The 26,814-nt window shown below is 35.0% G+C and overlaps 1 protein-coding gene across 2 annotated transcripts in view; it reads right to left on the bottom strand.

Moving 5' to 3' along the window:
- The window catches only part of SLC12A2 (solute carrier family 12 member 2), a 106,544-nt gene that overhangs the window by 73,341 nt on the left and 6,389 nt on the right, over positions 1 to 26,814 (bottom strand). For both annotated transcript variants that reach the window (XM_012447974.2, XM_012447980.2), the window contains exons 2-4: positions 5,476 to 5,595; positions 4,133 to 4,208; positions 3,748 to 3,843 (exon numbers count right to left, since the gene is read on the bottom strand). In XM_012447974.2, the coding sequence (XP_012303397.2) occupies positions 3,748 to 3,843; positions 4,133 to 4,208; positions 5,476 to 5,595 (292 nt within the window). The remainder of the gene's footprint in view (positions 1 to 3,747; positions 3,844 to 4,132; positions 4,209 to 5,475; positions 5,596 to 26,814) is intronic.

Below are 26,814 nucleotides of genomic sequence, written 5' to 3'. Positions count from 1 at the left end.
TTTTTAATCCACTCATTGGTTGATGGGCATTTAGGTTGGTTCCATATTTTTGTAATTGTGAATTGTACTGCTTTAAACATGTGTGCGCAAGTATAAGTCAATAATAATAAGTCAATAATGACTTATTTTCCTTTATTTGGGTAGATACCCAAAAGGGGGATTGCTGGATCAAATGGGAGTTATACTCTTAGTTCTTTAAGGAATTTCCATACTGTTTTCCATAGTGGTTATATTAGTTTACATTTCCACCAGCAGTGTAAAAGTGGTCCCTTTTCACAACCATGCCAACATCTGTGTTTTTTTTTTATTTTTTAAATTATAGCCATTTCTGCTGGAGTAAGGTGGTATCTCACTGTGGTTTTAATTTGCATTTCTCTGATAATTACTGATGTTGAGCATTTTTCATATGTTTCATATTTTTCATATGAAAATATACATATGGCCATATGTATATTTTCTTTTGAGAATCATCTATTCGTGTCCTTTGCCCATGTTTTTGACAGGATTTTTTTTTCTTGCTGATTTGAGTGAGTTCCTTGTAGATTTTGGATATTAGTCCTTTGTTAGACACACAGTTTGCTAATGGGTTGTCTATTTACTCTGTTGATTATTTCTTTTGCTGTGCAGAAGCTTTTTAGTTTAATTAGGTCCCATTTATCTATTTTTGTTCTTGTTAAATTTGCTTTTGGGTTCTTAGTCATGAATTCTTTGCCTAAGCCAATATATAGAAGAGTTTTTCCAATGCTGTCTTCTATAATTTTTATTGCTTCAGGTCTTAGATTTAAGTCTTTGATCCATATAAAGTTGTAATATTCTAATTATCTTTCCTCCTTCACTCATTATGTTGAGCAATTATCTGAAAAACAAATCTCATCGACTTCTTGGTTACCTTGAGTTCAGTAAAGAAACCTTTCAGGAGTTTGATTCAATGCTAGATTATTTTTATTCATCAATTTTCATAATATGGTTCTCTAGTATGTCCCAAAGGTAAAAAGTGAGATTTTTTTGGTTTCATTGTGAACTTAATGGATTTAGTCATATATTTTCATCCAAATCATTTATCACCATTATTGCTATTCAAATTATCCAAACTTTAGCCTGTGTTAGCTCCTTAAAATCGACTCTTAGGTCCTTTTGACATGAAACTAGTAGTAGTCAACACTTTTGGATCTGAAAAGATGTCTAAGCTCACTTCCTGCTCTGGTAAGGAATCAACCTTTTCTCTAAAGTCTGCTAGTTCTCTTGAGTGGAAATATACAATATGGGCATAAGAACTGCTTATTGCCACTGGGTTGGTCATTTACTACAGGTCACTTTAACAAAAAAAAGCTCAACAATATGCACTTTCAGGATAAATTCTAAGACTAATACTTTCAGTTTAGAATCCTGAATACAGGTATAATGTGATCTCAGTTTTATGCCTGTATCTACTTTCTCCCACATGGAAAATACTTTTCTCATGATACCAAAATAAATCACATTAGGGGTTTCCAAATCTGACTCAAATACAGAGGAGACAGAAGGGACTTATATTCACTAAAAGAATCTCTAGACAACACTCATTGCAGATGATGAAGCTCTTATATATTCTATAAAGACCATTCAGATGTCCAAAGTCACCAACAAGTGAAAAACGAATGCCTTCTAATAAAGCTTCATAGTATTTGGTCACTCACTTTCTCTTTCATCTTCTTTGGGTTTCATTATTTCAGCAAATGTATTACCTTCTCGATGGTATGAATACCTCATAACAGAATTCCAAAAGGTTTTTACCCTCTAGGTTCTACCTTTGTGAATAGACTTATAAGGAAACTCAAGCAAAATTGTAACATATGGTCATTTTTTGGGACAGATCTGCATGGGTTCCACATTCTCATACTGTCCCTGGCACTCAGGACAGAAGACTGGACATAAAGTCTATGAGGCAGATGTATCTGTAAAGATATACATATATATATGTATATATATGCATGCACATATATATATATACACACATACACATACTATATATATATTTTATATATATACACACACACTATATATATATATACGTGTGTGTGTGTGTGTGTGTGTGTGTGTGTAAACTATCAATGGTATTGAAAAATGAAATAGCTTTTTGGTCACAATCCTGAAAAATCTATACCTTCCAAAAGTCTGATTCAAATGGGGAAAAGTGTGAAGTTCACGTTGCCAGTGCCTTCATGCCCCATTCCTTTTGAGGCTCACAGCCTAGATTCTAAGGTCTGAGGAAAAGGAGAAATTCTTTGATGATTTGCTGATCCCCTAGAAATACGTAACACCCCAGTCCATTTCTCTTCCCACTTTCAATCCCCAAATATGGCAGAGAGAAATGAAGCATGGAGTACCCAGTTCATTAAGAAGCCAAAAAGAATATCTCAACATTATCTGACTGACTCTGCTGAACATATCCACATTGTATATCCCGATTTAGCTCAATCCAGGTTCACAGAAGCATAAAACTTCAGTCAACAGTGATACATGCTCAGCATAGTCATAATCATATTGATACAAGATACCAGCCTCCAAGGGTCATAGTAATTTGGATCCTCTGGTGTCTAAAACATATAAAGACAATGGTGAAAAATGAAAAGCTCAATCTGGTTCTCTCTTTCCCTCCCACACCCAAATACCTGATGCAGGTAAAGTGGAAATTGTGTTATATAATGTCAAATAGGGATATTCAAAATAGTTGAGGCAGATGAAATAAATCTTTTCCCAGTTGACTTGCTATGATGACTTTACAGGTACTGGCAGACATTTTGTCTCCTTTCTTCAAGGATCTTCTCACTCCAAGTGAGGAGTTTTAATGTGGAAAATGGAATTATTTTCTTCTTGTTTTCAGGGATCCTGAATCCATTCTCCTGTAGTCTCTTGGGTCCTCTTCCTAGGGAGGGTGAAAACTTACAAGGCAGATCTTGTGGACTCTAATGAGAGGCCTCAGCGTGCCCACAGAAAGCTAGACGTGAAGGTATTTACAGTCTTAGGGCCAGGTGCAGTGGATCACACCTGTAATCAGAGCACTGGGAGGCCAAGGCAGGCGGATTACCTGAGGTCAGGAGTTCAAGACCAGCCTGGTCAACATGGCGAAACACTGTCTCTAATAAAAATAAAAATTAGCCAGGCGTGGTAGTGCACGTCTGTAATCCTAGCTACTTGGGAAGCTGAAGCAGAAGAATCACTTGAACCAGGGAGGCGAAGGCTGCACTGAGCCAAGATCATGCCACTGCACTCCAGCCTGGGTGACAGAGTGAGATTCTGTCTCAAAATAAATAAATAAATAAATTTACAGTCCCAAGCATAGCTCACACAATGCTATTTAATTATGGGGAAGGTATACTGCCTTAGTTTCTCTTAATAGGGGATGGGGTGGGAAATGAGGTTACCCCAATACAATGTTGAACAAATGCCAGGAGCATGTTGCTCACTGATCCAAGGGCAAACCTTGGAGAAGGCAACAAGATGCCACCCAGTGGATAAAAGACCAAAGTAGATGCTCTATTCTTGCTACGAGACACTCTGAATAACTTAAAGCATATGTGTATGAGTTTACATAAAATTTTACATTGAAATATACTAGTCTGGAAGTGCTCAGTAACAACTTTCTTGTCCATATAGACTTAATATGTTCCTTCAGTTAAGGTAAAAAAAAGATAATTAAAAATATAATTTAGATCTCTGTTTAGTAAGAGTAATCTGATGATGATGATACAAAAAGATTCAACTTACCTCCTCTTACAAATCCATTAGTTGCTATTGCTGAAGTAGACAATCCTGTGATAGTTGTCACAACAGTGGCCATCATTATTACAAGGACCGACAGACCTTTACAGAGAAAGAAGATAGAATACTTATACTCTTGCTTAAGCATGCCATTGTCTAAAAGTGGTTGGTCTAAGAATACTGAATTTACATTTCAAGTTATAAATTGCCCAATTTTTATCTCATTTTAGAAATATCAAATCAGAATTATGAAAAAGGAACATCAATACAATAATCTGATATAAAGGAATACACAGTTCAAAATGACTCTAATTGCTTGAGTTTTATGAGGTTAAGAGCTCATTTTGCTTATTTATTATTCTCAAATTAATCAGGATATAACTTCACCTACCTATTCCAGCTTGACCTACAATCCATGACAATCTAATGAAGAGCATCACACCCCAAATGTTTAACATACAACGTACCTAAGAGGGAAAAAGAGGCCAAGTCACAGAGGAAGAATAATAATCAAACATTATATAGTAAGCATTAAACCAGCCAAAGTACAACAATATGCATTTGAAACTACAGAAGATTAAGTAGTTTTAAACCTAACTCCTACTCCACCCTTTCTTTAACAGTCTTTATAAAGAGCTTAATAAGAGCTTACATTTGAGCTAATATAAACACAACGTAACACATAAGTGTATGAAAATAAATGCATGCATCACAATTGTCTGAAGCAGCAGATGCAACAGAACAAGATACAAGAAATATTTTTAAAATTCAGCCCTGTAAAAAGTAGTGCATATTCCTTTTTATCAATATGAGTAAGTTTAACTTTTGCTTATTCTTTTATAACATCCTCATTTCATGATTTCTTTAGCAGATTTATGTATTACATATTATTTCTCAATACAAAATGCTAATTGTTCACATTTTAAAAAATTTAAATTAGTTGTAAAAGTTTCCCCAATTTATTTTCACTTTATTATGTTCATACACAGAACATAGTCTTACAAAACACTAAAATCTAAGAATAAGCAACAATTCTACCTGAAGCTTCACAATCACCTTAGGGATTAGGCAATAAAATGACTACTAGAACTGTTATTTTTCCCTCTACTTCTCCCTGAAATTCCAATAGAATCCCTATTAAGTGCCTTCAAAGTCCCAATGAGAAGGCAATCTAGCCTATTTTAGTCAGCTCCTTAGTGCCTATGCAAACAGAAAAACAGAAATATGAACCTTAATCACCTAAACCTATGCAGCAAAGTGAACTCAACACTTAAGTATTTCTCCTGTATTCCTTTCTTGCTTGCTAACTTCTATATGCTTCTCTTCAAAATATAATGGGGGTAGTGTGAAATAAAGCAGGCATATTTCAGCTCTATTCCCTGCTCAGCCTTCTTGATTTGGATGCTCCCAATTTGATAGTCTTCATACTTAATTTCTGAAAGGTGACAGTACATGAGATTCACAAGAGGCAATGAAATATAATATGCTCAGTAACACATTATATAGAATATAATCAAAAATAATTTGGCAAAATAAATGTCATATCTCCTTTACTGAATTTAATATCCAAAAGCAAAGGAGGTACAAGTTATTAATTGGGTTTTCTATGGCACTCAGATAAGAGAGTTAAAATAGAGAAAAAAAGAGTTCTCTTGAGAACTGATGAGAACATTAGGAAGATCTTATAACCAATAGATATGCTGTAACTCTAAAGTTAAATCTATATATACATACTAATACACCCTTGATCCAGCCAAACTTCACGACTCCTTTGCTTTCTGCAGTGTATGTGACCACAGCATCTCTGGCTGGAGTACTTTCTTCCCCATTTGCAAAGCCATCCTCAAAAGGTTCCTGGTTATAAAAAGAAATGTGAATGATGCTTAACATTCAAAATTTAAAATCACTTGATAAAAACAAACATAACTAAATACATCTAACTATATTTAAGAGGACATAGTACAGATTTCCAAGAATCAAGGATTTCCAAATATTTTACCCCAGGAAAGGACAAATAAACTAGAAGAAAACCTTAATTACTGAGATTTCGTAAAATTTAAATCTCACCATGATAGTAAATCCATTTTAATGATTCCAAATTCTAGCTACACTTTTGGTAGTGTCTGGAGGAAACAATGACTCCTGTTTGCTAATTACAGGGTCGCTAAGTCGATCAATTCAGATCTCATCTCTTGAGCCACAAATTTACATCACCTAGTTGCCACCAGTCCTACATCTGAAATTTCAACATTAACAATCTAAAACTCCTCTTTAGCACCAATGAATATGGTTTTTTAATAATCCATGATAGCAGGAATCCCATGGAACCCAAGATTCACTCTTAACTCCTCTCTTTACTCATTCCTTGTCTGCAGTGACTCAGTGTTCTTCATTGCTTTCCTTTATAGTTTTTCTGATTCAGACATGCATTAGTTGACACAATGAATTTCAAAACAACTGTTTCCTTAGATTTTTAAGTTTCATGTCTGATTCCATAATTCTTAGTTTTTTGTTCTCTACCTTCTCTTTCAGCGCTTCTTGAGTTTTGTTCTACCTATATATCTATCTAATATCATATATATCTAATATATATGCATATATATTAACAGAATTATATATAATTATGTTAATTATATCTCTTAATATGTATATATAAATAACAGAATTATATGTATATATATTATCAGAATTATATATATACATAAACAGAGAGAAAAAATATATATATATAAACAGAAATGAGATGCAGCAAGTTCTGTGCTACCACAGTGCAAAATCTACATGATAATCAAAATTCCCTTTTTTCTTAACCAACAACTGTCAGCCAAGTAGACTCGTTCAATTCCATTTAATACAATACTGCTATATGCTTTTTTAAAGTACGATCAATCTAGATTAGCTCTTAGATTCCATAGTTACATTCCTTAATTATTGTTAATTCTTTGATTTTTGAAGCAATAGAAGTATAAGCTAAATGCAATAATTAAGTATATTTTTTAAATAAAGCTGGTTTTATTATAAAATTCCAAAAATGTACTTTAAAGTACAGTCATGAAAATACTGCAAAAGTAGAAATATATCTTCATACTGCAAACAACCACACAGCAAATTTTATATTGTCCATGGAATTAATACTTTAAAAAAATTCTTTTTAGTTAAGAAGAGTCTTCAGGGCACCATTATTTTAATAGAAGTTATTTTCCATATCAGAGTTCATCTTTAGTCTTTTTCCTGTGGCAAGTGCAAGTCAAGAGGTCATCCTCAGTCTGTGCTTCTACCCTTTTCACATCCTCTTGGATTTGAGGCTCACTCACTTGTAAATTGGCATATTCCTGGAAAAGTTTAAAATAATGCCAGACTATGTCATAGTCCATGTGATTATTTCTTGCAAATTCTTGTCCTGTTTTTGCTGTCTTTTTGGCCTCTTCATCGTGATCTTTCGCCCATTTAAGTTTTTCTAGCAGATTGCTCAGGTTTTTCTTAACTGGAATGTAGTGTTTCCAGGACTGCAGCTCATTGTAAAAATGTTCATAGTAGAGTCCAGTTTCAGCACAACACTGTCACCAACTAGTAAATATGGCAGGCAATAAGCTGCTACAGAGCTCACGCCTGTAATCCCAGCACTTTGAGAGGCCAAGGCAGGTGGATCACGAGGTCAAGAGATTTAGACCATCCTGGCCAACATAGTGAAACACCATCACTACGGGAAAAAAAAAAAAAAAAATTAGCCTGGCATGGTGGCATGCACCTGTAGTCCCAGCTACTAGAGAGGCTGAGGCAGGAGAATCACTTGAACCTGGGAGGTAGAAGTTGCAGTGAGCCGAGATCGCAACACTGTACTCCAGCCTGGCGACAGAGTGAGACTCCATCTCAAAAAATAAAAAAAAAAAGCAGCCAATGCAACTCCAAAGAGTGCCACCCAATGTGCTGGGCTGGCACGCCAAGTTTCCACTTCCCCAGGACAATCACAGCCCGTGTCCAGGCATGCCCAGCTGAGGATCACCAGGTGTTCTGCTGACCTAGCCAAGAGCCATGCTGCTCTTTTCTCATGACAATGATGAACTTAAGTATATTTTTTGAAAATTATTTTAACTAGGCTTTGTAATGGTGAGAAAAATGATTAAATTTTTAATTAATCCTCATGTTTTCATTAATAGACATAGCTATAACCTCAAATATGTGAAATACATGGACTATGAGTCATTTTAAGATACCAAGAATTTAACTATGAACTTTAATCGTAAACATTTATAAAGCAGTTTATACATTTTTCAAAAGAGATTTAAAAGACATAAGTATTTTCCTTAAAGCACGGAGTTTCATAACTATTATCAACCAAAGATTATTTTACTGTACTACAAAAGGGATGTCCCAGGCTTATGGAATATGGAACTAACCAACCCCATAAAATTTTAAATTACCCCAAATTTGCAATTAATTTTCAGCTTTATTAAGATATAACTTATATACCACACAATTCACTAAAGTGTACAGTTTAATAATTTTTGGTATATCTACAAAGTTGTATTCTTATTCTCAGCATCACTACAACCAACTTTGGAATATTTTTATCACCCCCAAAAGAAATACCTCAATTCCCCCTTCCTCCAGCCCGTCAATCACCAACTATTTTCTGTCTCTATGAATCTGCCTATTCTCACATTTCATATAAATAGACTCATACAATATGTGGGCTTTGTATATGGCTTCTTTCACTTAGCATGTTTTCAGGGTTCATTCATGTTATAACACGTATCAGTACTTCACTCCTTTTTATTGCCAGATAATATTCCAGTGTACAGATATGCCTTTTTTTTTTTTCATTCATCAGTTGGGACATTTGGGCTGATTCTACTTTTTGGCTACTATGAATAATGCTGCCATGAACAGTTGTCTAAAGTTTTTGGGTGAAAATATGTTTTCATTTATCTTGAGTGTACACCTAGGAGTGGAATTGCTGGATCATAATATAATTCTCATCTCTTCCTTTGTATGAGACTGCAAACTGTCACTTCTCATTTCAGCGAATATGCCTGCCTATTGTTCGACCTATTCCTACTTAAAATTAAGATGCCTATTATTCTTTCTTCTGTTTTCTGATATGAACATGGAAACTAATAACCATTAAACTTGTTAGAAGTATGCATAACAGTAAATACACACACACACACACACACACACACACAGAGAGAGAGAAAGAGAGAGAGAGAGAGAGAGACCGACCAGAGGCCTGGGCAGCTCAATCGCAGTACCTACTTACTTCAACTGTACTTCCACTGTCTCAAACAGAGTCAGGGACAATCCCAAATAATGAGAAATGACTGAATAGGGATTGATGATTCAACTGTTCAATTATTCAAATAAAACCAGAACAAGAAAGTCTGCCAGTTAATTCAATGAACTTTAAAGAGGAGTTCCTTAGCTTTCGCCATATAATACACAGTGATCTTCAGTTTTTTAGTGAAAGCAGACTTTAAAATATATAACCTCCAAGTATTACAAGAAAATATGTCTATAATATACACAAAAAGGACATCTCTCTTCCTATCTCTGCTAAAAGAAAACTAAAGATGTATGTACTTAGTAGGCTACTTTTTCCAAGGCTAAGATTTGATGTGGGTGTCTTTTTAACATGCAAAAGTATTCAGGCATCCTAAAATTTTTGCTGTGGGTGTTTAAAACCGAATTCCACTTCAAAGTTGAAGAGCTAGCAATAATTCTGCAACTAGCTGTCCACCATACTACATACAACTATGTTCTAAGAACAAAGTAAAATTTGCCAGTATTTTATTTTAAAATAAAGGTTATGTTCACACAAAATAAAAAATGTATATTTCCATCATCTTCTGGCAGCTCTCTTTTTAAAAGTGTTTTACTTATCTTTAAAATACAATCCACAAGTCGAAAGCAAGTAATTTTTTATTTGTAGTTCAATTAATAGACTTAAATATAATGAAATTGGGCACATAAATGTCTTAATTGTCTGAAATACCAGGAAACCCAAGTGGAAGACACATCTTTTGTTTCTTTAAATAAATTGGTTTAAAAGAAATAAGAGAATTACCAGGTATGGCATTTGGTCCACAAAAAAAAGTATAAAAACCATATAATCAAGGAGCTTCAAGTCTGCAATTATGAACTATAAATTATTCTGATACAAAGGTACATAAAATCTTCACTCTGCCATTTTCACAGAAGTGATGGATTTATGTTTTTACTGTATATTCCACATTAACGGATAAAAAGTAAAAATTGGCAACATAAATGATTTTATGGGTAATCTTATATTAAATGAAGCTTACCAAATTTAGTATTATTCCAGAAAATAATCTTTCAAAAAGTAGCATTATGATTTGAAGTCTCCCAGCAGGGACTGAGGGTAGGAGAGAGAAAAAAAGGAGGAAGAAAGGAAGAGATAAAGGAAAGAATGGAAGATCCAGGTATCTAGGTCCTCAGTAAACAAAAAGGAAATGATTCAGTTGAACATGTTGAATTGGAGGAGCTATGAGACAATTAATTAAAGAGTTCTAGCAAGCAGTTAAAAAAAGTATGACTGGAACCTAGGAAAGGGGTCAGGGATAAAATGCTAGTAAGTAAAGAAGCTATGCAAACTGATGAAAAGAAAAACAGAAAACATAGGGAGCTGAACACTTTTCTGAGCATATAGAAAATACAAAAAAAGATGGAAACTCTGGCCTCCATGGTCATTACTTCTTTGCAGGATGTAGAGAAAAGGAGAATTTTTACACTATGGATGATCTCTTCTCTCCCTAGTATATTCAAATTTCCACCTTAACTTGATCATTCTTTCTCCTTTAACCATAGTTAACTTTTTACTGCACTCTGACTCTAGCCAAAGTTTCTAATGGTGCAGCACATTCTTAAATGCAAGCCAACCTGACCTCCCCTCACCACAACACCAAAATACTTTTATTAAGACATCCAATGACTTCTCGGCTGCTATATCTAATGAACATTTTTCAGTCCCTGTCTCACCGAATTCCTAAAATAGCATCTGATACTGTTGGCCACTCCCTTTCTTGAAACAACACACTCTTTCAGCCTTTTCTATCCAGCAGTTAAGTGGTAGGAGTCCCTTTAGCACTTGGTCCTACACCCATCTCCCTTGCTCATGCCATATTTTCTATGGTTATCTTACCAAACTCATAACTTTAAACATCATGTATATGTGTTAAGTCATAAGTGATGGCATAGGTTCATTTCCAAATCAGTCCTCCTTTGTGAGTTTCAGCCCTGTATATTAAATACTGACCTTACCACTTAGGATGTTTCATTATGTTTTCTATTCTAATCCTCACCAAAAGAGAAAAATAACTTGTCAATGTGCTATAAACAGTGACTTCTGTAAAATGAAGAGGGAAATAATTTTTCTTTTTGGATCTAGTTTTAAATTCCCGATAGTTTCAGTGAAAACACTTAACCATTTTCCAAATGATAGAATTCCAAAGATTAAAATGAGTCAAGGTAAATTAATTTAGGTATCTATTTTGCACAATTTTTGTGTCTGTTCTAGGTATCTACTTCCCTCATTCCTTTGTTCCCAAATCTACAGAAGCTAAGGGATTCTAACATGGTCCTCATAAGTTCTGCACTGGATGGCTCCAAAGGAGATTTTTTAAATTCTGTACTTTGTAAAAATATCTCCCAGGGTACACAGCATCTATGAAACTGCTATACAGGATTGTTATTAACAGCTGTACCAGACTACCTTTGAAGAAGAATTGCTAAAGTGTCCAGAAAACCCACCTGAGAAGGCATATCAATATTTTTTTTTTTTGAGATGGAGTCTTGCTGTGTTGCCCAGACTGGAATACAGTGGCACAATCTCGGCTCACTGCAACTTCCACCTCCCGGGTTCAAGTGATTCTCCTGCCTCAGCCTCCTGAGTAGCTGAGATTACAGGCACCTGCCACCACATCCGGCTAATTTTTGTATTTTTAGTAGAGACAGGTTTTACCATGTTGGCCTGGCTGATCTCAAACTCCTGACCTCAAGTGATCCACCTGCCTGGGCCTCCTAAAGTGCTGGGATTATGAGTATAAGCATGGATGGGTATGAGCTACTGCATCCAGACTCAAATGTTTTAAGTATGAAATTGTGTACTAGATAAGAGTTTTGTATTATTTAACTTTGGAAGTTTATTTGGAGGCTATTCTGGTAGAGAGGGTAGGTAAAATAGGCCAATCATTAGGTTTTTACATTATCTAGAATTTTTTTCCAATTAAAAAATCATCATTATCTGCTCAAGCTAGCATCTCCTTTTAATCTATGTTCCAGGTCAAACTAGGTTCTTTCTTCCCTTAGATATTTTCCTACTGCAACTTCTGGACCCCTGGGTCTACCTGTACATTCATGCCTTTTTCAGGAAAGCTTGAAAAATAAAATAATATCAAGGAATTTTTTGATCTGTCATAATATGTTGTTACCAACATAGTACATTTTGACATGATTAAAGAAAAGGTAACATTAGTCTGATTGTTACAGAAGTGACAATCCTGTATTTTTCCATAGACCACTTTCCTATTTTCCTTGAATTTTATAATCCCCCTAACTTTTATCCTTTAAGTTAGATAACTGAGAGTTCTAACTAAAATGTTTAATTTGATATAATGGTCTTTTACTGAAATACTGGTTTTAAAGTATTTTCTCCTGAGGGACTTTTGGTTTGCCTTTTCCCTCTACCTGTGAAATGCACTTTGAATATGGCTGGCTCTTTCTCATCCTTTAGGTCTTAAAGGCAGCTTTCTCCTTCCCAAAACACCTAACATATCGTTTCTTCTCAGTCCCTTTTATTTCCTTCATGACACATATCATACTCTGCAATTATCTTTTTATTTACTTGGTGTTTTGTAATCTATGCATTCCCTCAATAAGTTTTAAAATGGAAGGTCCACAACAGCACAGACCTTTCCTGTCATTTTCATCAAAGATATGGTAAATGAATGCTGAGCTTTCACGAGGAATCTGTTTTCCAAATAATGTCCTGAAACAGTATAGTGAAATGAGTGTCTGTTCTCAAGTCAGAGTTGAGCTCAAATCCCAGCTCTGCGACTCACTAGCAATGTGTGTTTTGGCAAGTTATTTAATTCCTCTGGTCCTCAGTGCCAACATATGCGAAATGGGGATATTATCTACTCCATACCGTCTGAGAAGACGTGAGAAAATACAGTAATTGTACAGAATACAAAAACTCTCATATGTTCCTGGTGAGAATATAAACTGTTAAAACAATTTCGGGAAAAAAAAGTTTGGCATTATTTTCAAGTTGAAAAAATGCATACCTTTATCCCAGCAATTCTACTCCTCAGCATATCCTTAGAGATATACAATACTCCCATGAAGCAAGATACTTGTATAAAAACGTTCATACCAGCACTGTTTAAAATTGCCAAAAACTAGAAAAGTCGCAAACACTCTTAACTGAAGAATAAAGCAATTGTAATATATTTATACAGTTGAAGATAAATAATAATTGAAATGAATTAATTGAGGGGTGGGCACAGTGGCTCATACTTGTAATCCCAGCACTCTGAGAGGCCAAGGCAGGTGGATGACTTAAGCTCAGGAATTCAATACCAGCTTAGGCAACAAGGCAAAACCCTATTTCAATAAATAATACAAAAAAACAAAAAAGTTAGCCAGGCGTGGTGGCACCTGCCTGGAGTCCCAGTTACTTGGGGGATGAAGCCAGAGGATCACTTAGACCAAGGAGGTTGAGGCTGCACTGAGCCATGATCACACCACAGCACTCCAGGTAGGGCAACAGGGTGAGACTCTCTCAAAAAAAGAAAAAAAAAAGAGTGAATTACAAAAAAACACAGCATAAATGAGTGTCACAAACTAAGAGTGAACAAAAGACGACAGATTGAAAATACGCTGTATGATTCCATTTATATAAATTTTTAAAGCAGGAAAAATCTAGACAGTCTTCAGGAATACATAAAGGTGACAAATACCATTTAAAAACAAACAAACAACAAAAAAAAAAACACCAATCCCAAAGAAGTGATCACCGTAAGTTAGGGCAGCGCTATTTTGTGGAGGAATTAGATTAGAAGGGGTGCACAGAGAATTTCTAGGGTGCCAGCAACATTCTATTTTTGATTTGGGTGGTGATTACATAGATGTTCACTTGACAACTTACATTATACATTTATATGTTATGCTATTTTTAGATTCCACAATAAAATATACTTTTAAAACATTAAGCAAGAAAATGTGTTAAATGCTTAGTACACTGCCTGATATTAACAGAGTAAGAGGGCAATAAATTTTGGCTGTTATTATAAACAACAAATAAGTGATCTGCTTTTGCAACTGCCCATACTGTGAGCTTAAAACTGGATGCTGAAAAAATACATAAAAATAAATACTGTAAATCATTACTAATCTAGACTCTACTACATAGCTTCTTAGAATTTGATATCGGCAGAGTTTAAGATTACCTCTGAAAGATTAAAAAAAAAGCATGGACTTTCACATACAAATATGAAGTCATCATTCTGCATGGTTGTGTTAAACGATTTATCACCCACACCATCTGCCAAGCCAACAGACTATAGCACAAGCATGTGGCTTTAAAGACCAATGGTCACAGTACTAGAAATGTTTCACAACTTCTCTGACACTAAAAATTTGTTTAATAAATGATAAACTCTTTCCTATTTACCTTAGTGGCAACTGATACACACTTTACAGAAGGAATGCCTAGGGTTAATATGAGATTACATAGTCTGAGAACAGAAACAAAACCTCTGAGCCCAGCATTACTTAGACAAATTAAATAATGGTTAATAACAGCCAGCAGAGTGGGGATCTTTATTTTAGAGCACTAAACTAAATGTTAACATACAAAAATGTATTACTTTCTTGACAAGTAGCTTATTGTTGATTTAAATAAACCCAAAATTTTATTTCAAAAATATTAAAGTCCACCAAAAAAAATGCTAATTTCACCCTACAAACTTCTAAATTAAAATGTTATTAAAGATATTTTAAAGATCAAAATTTCTTATATAGGTTAACAGCATCTGCTTAATACTAGGTAAGTCAAAGTGTTAAATTAATATCATGAATCATAGCTAATTTAGCAACTAAAATATGTGCATATGTATGCAAATTTTGACCCCAAAGTGGCTGGGTTTATTCTAACAATTGTTCTAACATTTTTTTTTTTTTAATCAAGTACTAGCCAATTATATCATCCCAAAGCTACCAACATTTCCTATCCGTGCTGTCGGTGATTGGTGTATTCAGTGTAATGCTCCCCATACAGACTACTCTTTGAAAACAAAGTATTGTTTTATAGGAATCCAATCTGCTCTGGTTAACAATGCTCTATTAATATCCACTGGTATTAATGCAAAGCTCAAAACTCAAGTGCCACAAATAAAAGTGGATGGTGTGATCATGTGACTTTACAATGAACCAAGTCAGAACTGCTGATTACAAAGAATTCAGTCCTCTACCTAGCCCATCATGTTCTTTACTAACCAAGACTGAGTTACAACAAAATGCATTAGAAATAACATTGCTTCAAATCCCACACAACTTGCTAATGTCAACAAACTAAAAGCTTGAAAATATTTTGAGTTACCAGAAAACTTATATCTTCCAGTATAAATTAATAATGCTGCGATCTACATTTCAAATTATTTTAAAGATGAACCAAAAGTTGATAAGAAGATAGTGAAGTACATGTCTAGCAGCATCACAAATGGGTAAAACTCTGGAAAAGCAGTATGTATAAAGAACCATGTAATTAAAAACTACATTTTAGTATACACCTGGATATGTAAGATATACTTGGTTTTTCATGTATTTCTCACAGGAATTTATGATACTTCTCATTATGAATACTGGCTGAGTTTCCCTTGTCCAAAATGCATAGGACCAGAAGAATTTCAGATTTCAGATATTTTTGGATTTTGGAGTATTTGCATCATACCTACTGGGGTTCAGCATCCCTAATCTGAAATGCTCCAACCAGCAGTTCCTTTGAGCACCATGTCAGAACTCAGAAAATTTTAGATTTTGGAGCATATCAGATTAGGGATACTCAAGCCCTATCACCTTTCCCATTTTTCATATAAGGAAACAGAGGGTCAGAGGTGAAGTCCATTTCCTAGAGGTCAAACTATTAAGTAGAAATGCTAAGAGTTAAATCCCTCATATGCTACGTAATGATGTTTCTGTCAACAATGAACTAAATATACAATAGTCCCATAAGATTATAACAGAGCTAAAACATTCCTCTCCTACTGACGTGGCAGCCATTGTAAGAGCATAGTGCAATGCCTTTCTCATGTGTTTGTGGTGATGCTGGTATAACCAAACCTACTAAGCTGACAGTAATATAAAACTATAGCACATATAATTATATACAGTATATGACACTTGATAACAATAATAAATATGTTACTGGTTTATGTACTTACAATTTTTATCATTGTTTTAGTGCTTACTCCTATTAAAAAAAAAAAAAAAAACTAACTGTAAAACAGCCTCAGGCAGATCCTTCAGGAGGTATACCAGAAGAAGGCACTGTTATTATAGGAAATGACAGCTCCATGTGTTATAGGCCTTGAAGATCTTCCAGTAGGACAAGGTGTGGGGGTGAAAGACAATGATATGGATGATCCTGAACCTTTATAGGCCTAAGCTAATGTTTGTGCTTATGTCTTCATTTTTAACAAAAAAATGTTTAAAAGAAAAAAACCTAAAATTTAAAAAACAGAAAAAGGTTTATAGAATGAGGATACAAAAGAAATTCTTGTACAGTTGTACAATGTGTTTTAAGCCAAATGTTATTACAAAAGAGTCAAAAAGTTTAAACAATCTAAAAGTTTATAGAGTAAAAAGTTAAAACAAGCTGAGGTTAATTTATTGAAGAATATATTTTTAAATAAATTTCATGTAGCCTAAGTTTACAGTGTTTATAAGTCTATAGTAGTGTACAGTAATGTGTTAGGCCTTCACATTCCCTCACCACTCACGCAGAGCAACTTTAGTCTACAAGCTCCATTCAATAGTAAGTATCCCACACAGGTGTACCATTTTATCTTTTACATTGTATTTTTATGGTTTAGGTTTCTATGGTCAGATACATAAATACTTATCATTATGTTCTAACCACATACAGTAACATGCTGTACAGATTTGTAGCCTAGAAGCAACAGGCTATACCATATAGCCTAGGTGTGTAGTAGAATATGCTCTCTAGGTTTGTATCATTATGCATAATGATAAAATCACCTAATAATATATTTCTCATAAAGCATCCCAGTTGTCAAGCAACATGACTGTATGTACATGGATAAGAAACCAGGGTAAATGAAAAAGTAGCAAAGACAGGAAAGAAAATACTCTTGATAGATGTAGCTGCACTTTGTGACATCTGTGACTTCTTTTTAATGGAGAGCTTTTCTCAACTGCATATAGCTTAAATGGCTAAGAGTAAAGCCCTACTAACTTGAAATATCTGAAAATAGAGCCCAAAGTCAACAGAGGAATTGGAAATTAAGTGAAAATATTTAGAAAAAGTAGAATGATAGCAAGGGTAAGCCCCTGAATCTCTGCTGGCCACCAAATTACACAAATGTAGGGGAGACCACCAGGGCCAAGCTAAAAAAAATAAGTAGCTGGAAACCATAAAAAAACAAAACAAAAACAAAACAGAGCAGAGATATTAGCTATTGTATGGGGAGGAGTGTGGGTGGTGATAGAGAGTGTGCAGTTTGAGCCTAGATAAAAAGTGCCTTTTAGAACCAAAAAAATAAATAAATAAAAACCCAACAATAATCTTCAGAAGAATATTTTTAAAAAACAAACCCCAAAACCCAAAATCACTATAATGTAGTATCTGCAGGGCCAGTTTCCACCCAAAAAAACTGCTAGACATCCAGATAAACAGGAAAATGTAACCCACACTCAAGAAAAAGAAAAAAGCAGTCATTAGAAATTATCTCCGAGTGGCCCATACGTTAAATTCAGGAGACAGAGACTCTAAAAATAGCTGTAATAAGTATGTTTTTTTAAAAAAGGTAAATATATCAATGAGTAACAGAGATGGAGTCTAATAGAGAAAGAAAAGCTATATTTTAAAAGTTAGAAATAGACCTGGAATTTTTAAAGAAATTCATGAAAAAAAAATTAAAATGAAAAATTCATTAGGTGGATATAATAGCAGAATGGAAATGGCAGAAGAAGGAAAAGTGAAAAACATCAACTTAAACAGATTCAAGAAACTTAACAAACCCTCAAAGGATACACAAAAAAAGAAAATCTTGAGGTACAAACTGCTGAAAGCCAAAGGTAAAGAGAAAATCTGGAAAGCAATGAGAAAAATAACATCTTACACAATTGGCTGACATCAGAAACAATGGAGACCGGAAGACATTGAGCTGGCATACTGAAAAGGCTGAAAGAAAGCTGTCAACTAAGAAGTCTATATCCAGCAAAGCTATCCTTCAAAACTCCAGTAAAATAAAGACATGTTTAGATAAGCAAAAACTAAGAGAACTTGTTGCCAACTGTCCTCTATTACAAAAAGTGCCCAAGGAAAGGAAGCAGTCTGATAGATAAAAAAGAATAAATCTAAATGAAGATATTTAAAAACCATGTATATTTTTATTTTCTCTTTGTTTAAAGCCATGTAACTTTATGTAGCAACAAGTACAACATGTTTATCATTCAGATGACAAGAGCACTAAGGAAAGAAAAAGTACTCTTTTAAAATTCCTCTATTTCAGCTGAAGAAATTCAATAGTCAAATAGAGTAACCACTAAGAAATAATGCAAAGATATATAACTAGAAATTCAATAGAAGAATTAAAAAAATGCTAAAAAAAAAAAAAAAAAAAAAAAAAAACAGCACAAAAAAATGGCAGGAAAGGAGGATTCAAGAAAAAAAACAGGTAAAAGAAAACAACACATCAGGCCTAATTACAACCAAATCACAATAAATGTAAATGGACTAAATAGTGTACAAAAAGCATGAAATAGCAAGTTATGGTACATATACTTTAAAGTATTATAACTATACAAATATTCTATAGGTGCCATAGGAAACTTTGATTACTTATTTTCTAACATTACTTAATGCTAGGTAGGGAAATTGGGACATAAAATTGTAGTTTAAAGTTGTACACAAAAATGCAAAACGGTTAAGGATTTGAGGTATTTAAGTTACTTTCTCTATTTCTCAAACTTTCTATATTATTTCCTCTTCCTAATGAAACAAGAAACATCTGAAATAAGCAAAGTACAATGAAACTCTTGAAATACAATTTTAAAGTGTTGGTTTTGAAAAAGGTTCTTAAAATCTAATATTTTAAACTCTTTTCAGACTCTTAAAATCTAATATTCTAGGAAGGCTTGAGACTGAAATTTTCCAAAATTGTACAGTTCACTGACTGTTTTTTTGTATTGAGATTTACAACATTGTCATTTTCATTATGCTAGATGAAGATGTTCCAATGATCAAAATTCTGAGAACTTTGTTTCCACTTTTCATGATTTTCTTATCTTCTGTTTCTGCAAGATGCTATCTCTCTCTGGATCCACCTCTGCCAGTGTTGAGTCAGTTCCCCTTTCAGCCTACCTTGGGTTCCAGAAACCAGACAGCCATATTTCTTATAACTATGTATGAAATGTAACTATACAGTCTCAAAGTACAGATGCCACGAAGCCCTTGATTGTGAATGCCTATTTGTTGTTATTGAGTTATTTTGTTTAATTACCAGTTCTTAACTTTGTTTCTTATCAGCAAATCTGCCTGATAATTGGGACTGATACAGGAAAGACAGTATAACATTTTCTCCAAACCCAATCTTGGGCAAATCTATTATCTCTAGAAATTTATAGGTAAGTTAGTACTGAGGCTATGTCCTGACCAGCTGTGCCAGAAAACATTTCTCCTCTAAAATACTTACTTGCAAATACTGTGAGTACACAATTCTTGTGGCAGTTTTATTTTAAACTAAAATAATGAGATTCAAATTGCTGATTAAAGAAATGAAAAGCAATATCACATTTTAATTTTCAAAGAAAAAAATCTTCCTATAGAATCAAGAGTTATTACCGTAACACTTAGTTTCCAAAATATAAAGTCTGATAAGTTATGCCTGAAACCATTAGGTTTTATAAAATAATAAAGAGGGTAATACCTAGATCCAAATATTCCACCATAACTCATCAGGATTCAAACTTAACATTTATTACTTGTATGTCTGATATCCCCACAGTATTTGAATAGTACTCTTAATGAGCAACATATCATGTTTTGCTCATACTTAATGAGTAAAAACATAGATTTTTTTAAAATCTTTTCTAATATCCAGGGTATGTCACTAAATAGTTAGGTATTAATAACTATTACCTTTCCTAATATCCAGTGTTTACCACTTTCAAGTTGATACTAGCTTGAGTCTGTTCATCTGTCAACTAGCTTGCAAGGTTGTCATGTCCAGGCTACAGAAAACTCCTGAAACATATCAGATGTTTAATAATTGACAACTTGGCCGGGCGCGGTGGCTCACGCCTGTAATCCCAGCACTTTGGGAGGCCGAGGCGGGTGGATCACGAGGTCAAGAGATCGAGACCATCCTGGTCAACATGGTGAAACCCCGTCTCTACTAAAAATACAAAAAATTAGCTGGGCACGGTGGCGCGTGCCTGTAATCCCAGCTACTCAGGAGGCTGAGGCAGGAGAATTGCCTGAACCCAGGAGGCGGAGGTTGCGGTGAGCCGAGATCGCGCCATTGCACTCCAGCCTGGGTATCCAGAGCGAAACTCCGTCTCAAAAAAAAAAAAAAATAATAATTGACAACTTAATTCAATTCAGTATACAGTTATCTAATAATTAAAGCCAGATCTTTGATAGATAGTACTTGTACTTGTTTTTATCAGGGTATTTCAAAATTGAGAATCAGTACATCAACGAAAACAAATGACTCTGTACTCTCAATATGGTAATCAAAGACTCAACATGGTCTAGGACACCAATTCTCAAACCAGGCTCTCTAAGAATCACCAGGAAAACTCTAAAAGCCACATATACTCCAAGAGTATCAACCTGTTGACTTCCCTGGGCCATATTAGAATAACTGTCTCTACCATACATAAAACACACTAACATTAATAATAACTGATGAGTTTTTTAATCGCAAAAAAATTTTCATGTTTTAAGAAAGTTTACAAATTTGTGTTGTGCCACATTCAAAGCCATCCTGGGCCACATGTGGCCCACAGGCTGTAGGTTGGTCAAACTTGATCTAAGGGGTTTAATAAAACATACTTTGCCTGTTTATAAAAACAAAACACTGCACATATTCTTCGGGAAAGGGGAAACTGTCATTTTTTCCCAGGTGGTTCTTTTAGAAATTTTGGAATCACTGGTCCATAATACAAAAATAGGGAGACTAAGACCTGGTTTCGAAAAGATCCTGCCCCACCAGGTATTAGCTTAAAAGCAAAACCACAGCCTTGCAAAATGAGACTGTTACTCCAGGACCTTCTAAAAACCCAGCTACTCCAACGACTGAAGACCAAATGCAGATATCTAAGTTAAGAATGCTTTGGAGGGCCGGGCGCGGTGGCTCACACCTGTAATCCCAGCACTTTGGGAGACTGAGGCGGGTGGATCATGAGGTCAAGAGATCGAGACCATCCTGGTCAACACAGTGAAACCCCGTCTCTACTAAAAATACAAAAAACTAGCTGGGCATGGTGGCGCGTGCCTGTAATCCCAGCTACTCAGGAGGCTGAGGCAGAAGAACTGCCTGAACCCAGGAGGCGAAGCTGCAGTGAGCCGAGATCGCGCCATTGCACTCCAGCTGGGTAACAAGAGCGAAACTCCATCTCAAAAAAAAAAGGAATGCTTTGGAAACTAACATTTTATACAATATTAAATTCTTCACCGACCTTTAAAGACCCAAATTTCCACTTTCACAAAGAGACAGATTCCATAGATTCAAACACTTCATTGAGGACCTAATGCGTTCTAGACACCTTTATTTAAGGAAGGATCCTATGCAAAATTAGAAGAACATGAGACTCTAATGATTTTAAACTACTGGTGACTATTTAATGTGGAAGAAAACAAGGAATAAAGGAAAGAAGAATGAAGGAAGGAAAAAAGTTCTTTTAGATATCATCTCCCTTGACAGCACTATCTAATACATCTTTCTGTGATGATGGAAATCTTCAGCATCTCCATTGTCCAATGATAACAACTCGCCAAATGTGGTTATTAAGCACTTAAAATGTGACTCAAGTAACTGAAGAACTGAATTTTTAACGCAATGTTATTTAAAGTTAAATTTAACAGCCACAAGTTACTAGTCACTGAAGAGTACAATCTACATTACATTTAAAAATTTATATCATAGTTTGGAAGATATAGACAGGTGATGGCAGAGGAAATAGAAAAAACTAAGTAAGATTCGATGTATGAGAAACTTTCTTCTTCTTAATTTTTTGAACATTTTCCTACTAGGAAGAGATACATCCATACACTAGAACTGTGGAGCCTAAATCTTTTATATTTTATATTCAATGGATGTAAAAACATCTGTCATGAGTATTATAAAAAGAAAAAAAAGTCAAAATAACAAAAGCTTATGCAGTAAGCTCTTGTAGGACATTGTAGGATAACTGTAGGATATTGAAATAAATGCCAACTGAGACTCAATCATGCCTTCTCCAATCTCCAGTGCTGCCTTTACATGTCTATGATTCTGGACAGGTCATTGAGTTCTTTTGGGTCTTTAAAGCCACATATAGAAAACAGGGTAATTTCTCTGCCAAATATCCTTTAGAGAATCTAGAAAATAAATATAAGGTAAGATTCTTTTGTACCACATTAATATGTAAAGAATTAGGCCTATTATTCAATACATATTGATTGAGGGTCTACTGTGTCAGGCCTATATTAGATACCAGGGACATATGGTGATCAATCACAAAGTCAGCTTCTCATGGAGCTTGAAGTTAGCTTAAGTCGACTTAAGCAACCATGTTAATAGATATACTACCACTAACTAAAATAAAGCCTCTAAGGGAAAATGAGTTTGTTCTAGACTGTAGAATGAAGGCTTCCTCTCAAAGGAAATAAGGACTGAAGTGAAATCTTAAAGTGAAAGTTAACAGTGTGTGTATGGGATGGGGGAAGGAGTGGAAGAGTCCATGGAGAGTACCATGTACAAAGATCGCGTGGCCAAAGGAATTATTGTGCCACTGAGCAAGTGAAACACTGAAGAAAAGGCAAACCAGAGCTATATAATGCAGGGAGTATTGGGTGACAATGATCAGTTTTGTTTTAAAAACATCATTCTGAGCACAATAGTGATGGGAAAGCATAGTGAATATGAGAAGCCCAGTTACAAGGCTATTGCTGCAGCTATGTTGGTGTAACAGTAATTGCAGTTTTTGATATTACTTTCAATGTCAAAAACTAGAATTACTTTTGCTCCAACCTAATAGAATGGTAGCAGCTTAGATAAAAAGAATATTTAGAAATTCAAATTGACAGGACTCAGTGATTAAGTGGATGGGAGAATGACAGAAAAGTGTCAAGGATGACTCAGAGGTTTCTCACTTTTGCAGTATGATGAACAGTGGTACCATTCCGAAAGATATAGCACACACTGGCAGAGGGCCAGGATTCTTTTGTTTTTGGAGAGAATGGGAGGAAATACTAAGTTTGTGAGCTGGAGGTGACATAAAACAAAAATGTCAAGCAAGCATTGGATACTCAGAACTCAGAGAAGGAGTATGGGTAGAAGACAAAATGTTGGGAGTCATTGGACTACAGATGACGTAGCATAAGGAGAGAAAAAAGAGGAATGAGGAAGAAGAAAAGTCCAAATCAAGCCTTGAGGATGTCCAGGTCAGAGAAGGAGGAGACTGCAAAGGATGCCAGAAAGGGAGAAGGAAAACTGAGAATCCAAGAAAGTGACCAAAAAAAGAAAGAAAGAAAAAAAGCTTTCAGAAATGTGTGATAAGAATGGAGATCACTTGTGACTTTAACAAGAACTATTTAGGCAAAATGATACATAGTAGAAGCACACTTCAGCTGTTTGAGTAAAAGGTAAGGAAGCAAAGACAGCAGTTACACAAGACTCTCAACAAGTCTGGCTGAAAAAGGAAGGAGCGACTTTGTGCCTGGAAAGGAATGAGAGTTTAATAAAAGATTCTACTTTTTTTGTCAGATAGAAGCTACCCGAATTTCTCTAAAGGAAGTAAACCATTGACAGGTTAAATATCCAAGAAGAAAAATAAAAATCATAGGCCCTCCGGACCAAACTGCAAAATACTGTTTACATCTACACTGTCCAATACAATAACCAAAGGTCACAGGGAGCTACTACTTCAGCATTACTGAAATATTTATCTGAAATGAGATGTGCTATAATGTATATGAAAAACACAGAAGGGATTTCAAACTTGATACAAAAAAATAAATTGAGATATCTCATTATAAATGTTTTAATATTCATTGTATCTGCAATGTTTTAGACACAGTGTCAAATAAAATATAGGTATATTATAAATTAATTTTGCCTGTTTCTTTACTTTTTTAAACGACATATGTAGTTCATATTATATTTCTATTGGATAGCACTGATAAAGACCTTAAATGGTAAAAAGCCATAATCTCAACAAGTGCTAGTCTAAACTTGGGACTGGAGCCCTCAGCCCAGTCATGCTCTGTGAAGTTTCCTACCTCTTTCCAAGACACAGCCAGCCCTGTAGCCCAATTCTTGAATTGTAGCTAAATGTTTTAATCATCCCCCTTCCTCTCATCTTGATTACTGCAACGGTTCCATTAAGATGATAAAGCTGTCATATCATATGTTATGATATGACAATGGTAGTGATCGATGTAATGAGAGGTGTTCAGATGCTGGATGTGTTTCAAAGGTAGAATTGTTGGGATTTGCTGGTAGTCTGGATGAGGGATGTACGGACAGAGTAATATCTATTTAGAAAGAAGCTGATATTAATAGAGAAGTCTGTGGGAAGGGTAGGTCTCAGATGATAGGGGTTCTCTAGGTATTTCTCTACCGGAATACTCAAGCATACCCTACCACAACACCTACACTTCCCACCTGCAAGTCTCCAAAATGGCTAGCATACCATACTAAATTCTGTTTGAAGCTAAATTGATGGAGGAAATAATTCACACTGACCCAACAAAGAACTATCCCACAGGTTTCTAGAATTCTCAACCTAGATGAATATCTAATTTGTGACTATTCAGCAAAAGCATAGAATTTTTTTTAAAAAATTAAGGCAGAGAAATTTCTGAGCCCAATGATATTACCAATGCACTTACCATAATTAGCTTCTGCTGAGAGTCAACATTCCACTAAGCTATTTTTGCTTTTCAGCTTTCCCCCTTCTTTCAATTAGAAATCCCCATGTTCTCTATCAGCTATAAGCTTTTCTTAATATCTTTAAATTCTTATAGCATTGGTAGAGATCTCAGTGAAAAATGGAAAAAGATAAAGGAGGCCCTCAGAAGATAGTAGCTTTCAAATGAGAAACCACTAATATGTTTTTAACTTCAGTATTTTACGTAATTTTCCTTGTTATTCACCCTCAGTGGGCTTTCACTTTGTGGAATCAACCCACTAGTTCCTCGCCCCTTTGTACAGTAGTTGAAAAATGACTAGTTTTCACGGTTTTACCTGAAAAGCAAAGGTACATTTTTATGCTAAAAATTAAAAGCTGCTTTCTTAAGTTCTACTATTAAATAAACCAGTAGCTGCAATTTTACCTGTTTGCCTCATTGGAGAACTAATCTGTAGAATGAAACCCAATCTTGAGTCCACCTCCCAAACCTGCCCTTCTTAACAGACTTCTCTATTAATATCAACTCCATTCTAAATAGGGGGAGAACCCTAGTATTACTCTGTCCATACATCCTTCATCGAAACCATCAGCAAATCCCAACAATTCTACCTTTGAAACACATCCAGCATCTGAACACCTCTCATTGTATCAATCACTACCACCTGAGTAAAAGCCATTATCATCTTTATGGAACCACTGCAGTAGGTTTCTAGCTGGTTTCCTTCCTTCTACTCTTGCCCTCTTACAGTATATTGTCTACACAACAATCAGAGTGGTATTTTAAAACTTAAGTCAGATTATGTCACATCTGTGCTCAAAACCCTACAGTGCCTTCCCCTAAATTACCCAGAGTAAAATCCTAAGTCTTTATCATGATGTACAAGGTTCTACACTATTTGGTCCTCACTACCCACTGACTTTCTCTGCTATCACAGACTTTTTTTTCTGACTTTAATGCTAGGACATAGTAGCAGCAGGTTCTTCTCTTTTTCTCTCTTCTTTTCTATTCCCTAGACCTGTTCTAAGATAACAAAGATGTTGAGGGGGACCCCTTGGGGATTACCAACACCATTTCTTTACCTTGAACTCCTGAGAGTCAAATGATTATGTAACTGACAGAAATGAGAAGATGTGATGATGTAAATACTGATTATTATGACTTCTTCACTACCATATTTTGTGTTTTGATGTCTCATTACTTCAGTCTTGCTGACCTCCCTGTCTCTCAATAACACTAACCACACTCCCATCTATCTCAGGGTCTTGGTGTCTAACGTTCCTCTACCTAGAGTGTTCTTTCCCTGATATTTGCATGGCACCTCCTTCTAGTGCCTGCTTACATATCAGAGGTCTTCACTAACAATGCTAAAACAGCATCATCCCAGCCATCATCTAGCCACTTTTAATTTTCCTCATTGCTAAATTTTCTTCACAGTACTTACATGTGATCTGTTTATTATCTCCTACCACTAGAATGAAAGCCCATTACTTCGTTTTGTTCACTGCTATTATCTCCAGCATTTAGAACAATGTTGTTGTTGATGTTCAATAAGGGTTTGTTGAATAACTGGGTTCACATTTATTTCACTTCAGCATGGAACTATACTATAGACTTCCCAAATATATATACGAAATGTACAAGGAAAAATCATTGAAAGCAAACACACTCAACACATAAAAACCAAGAAACTCTAT

Source organism: Aotus nancymaae, unplaced genomic scaffold (assembly GCF_030222135.1).
Source record: "Aotus nancymaae isolate 86718 unplaced genomic scaffold, 86718_ANA_hifiasm-v0.15.2.pri h1tg000064l_1, whole genome shotgun sequence".
NCBI lineage: Eukaryota > Metazoa > Chordata > Mammalia > Primates > Aotidae > Aotus > Aotus nancymaae.
The sequence above is the reverse complement of the archived record's forward strand: the minus strand, read 5'-3'. Positions and strand labels throughout refer to the sequence as shown.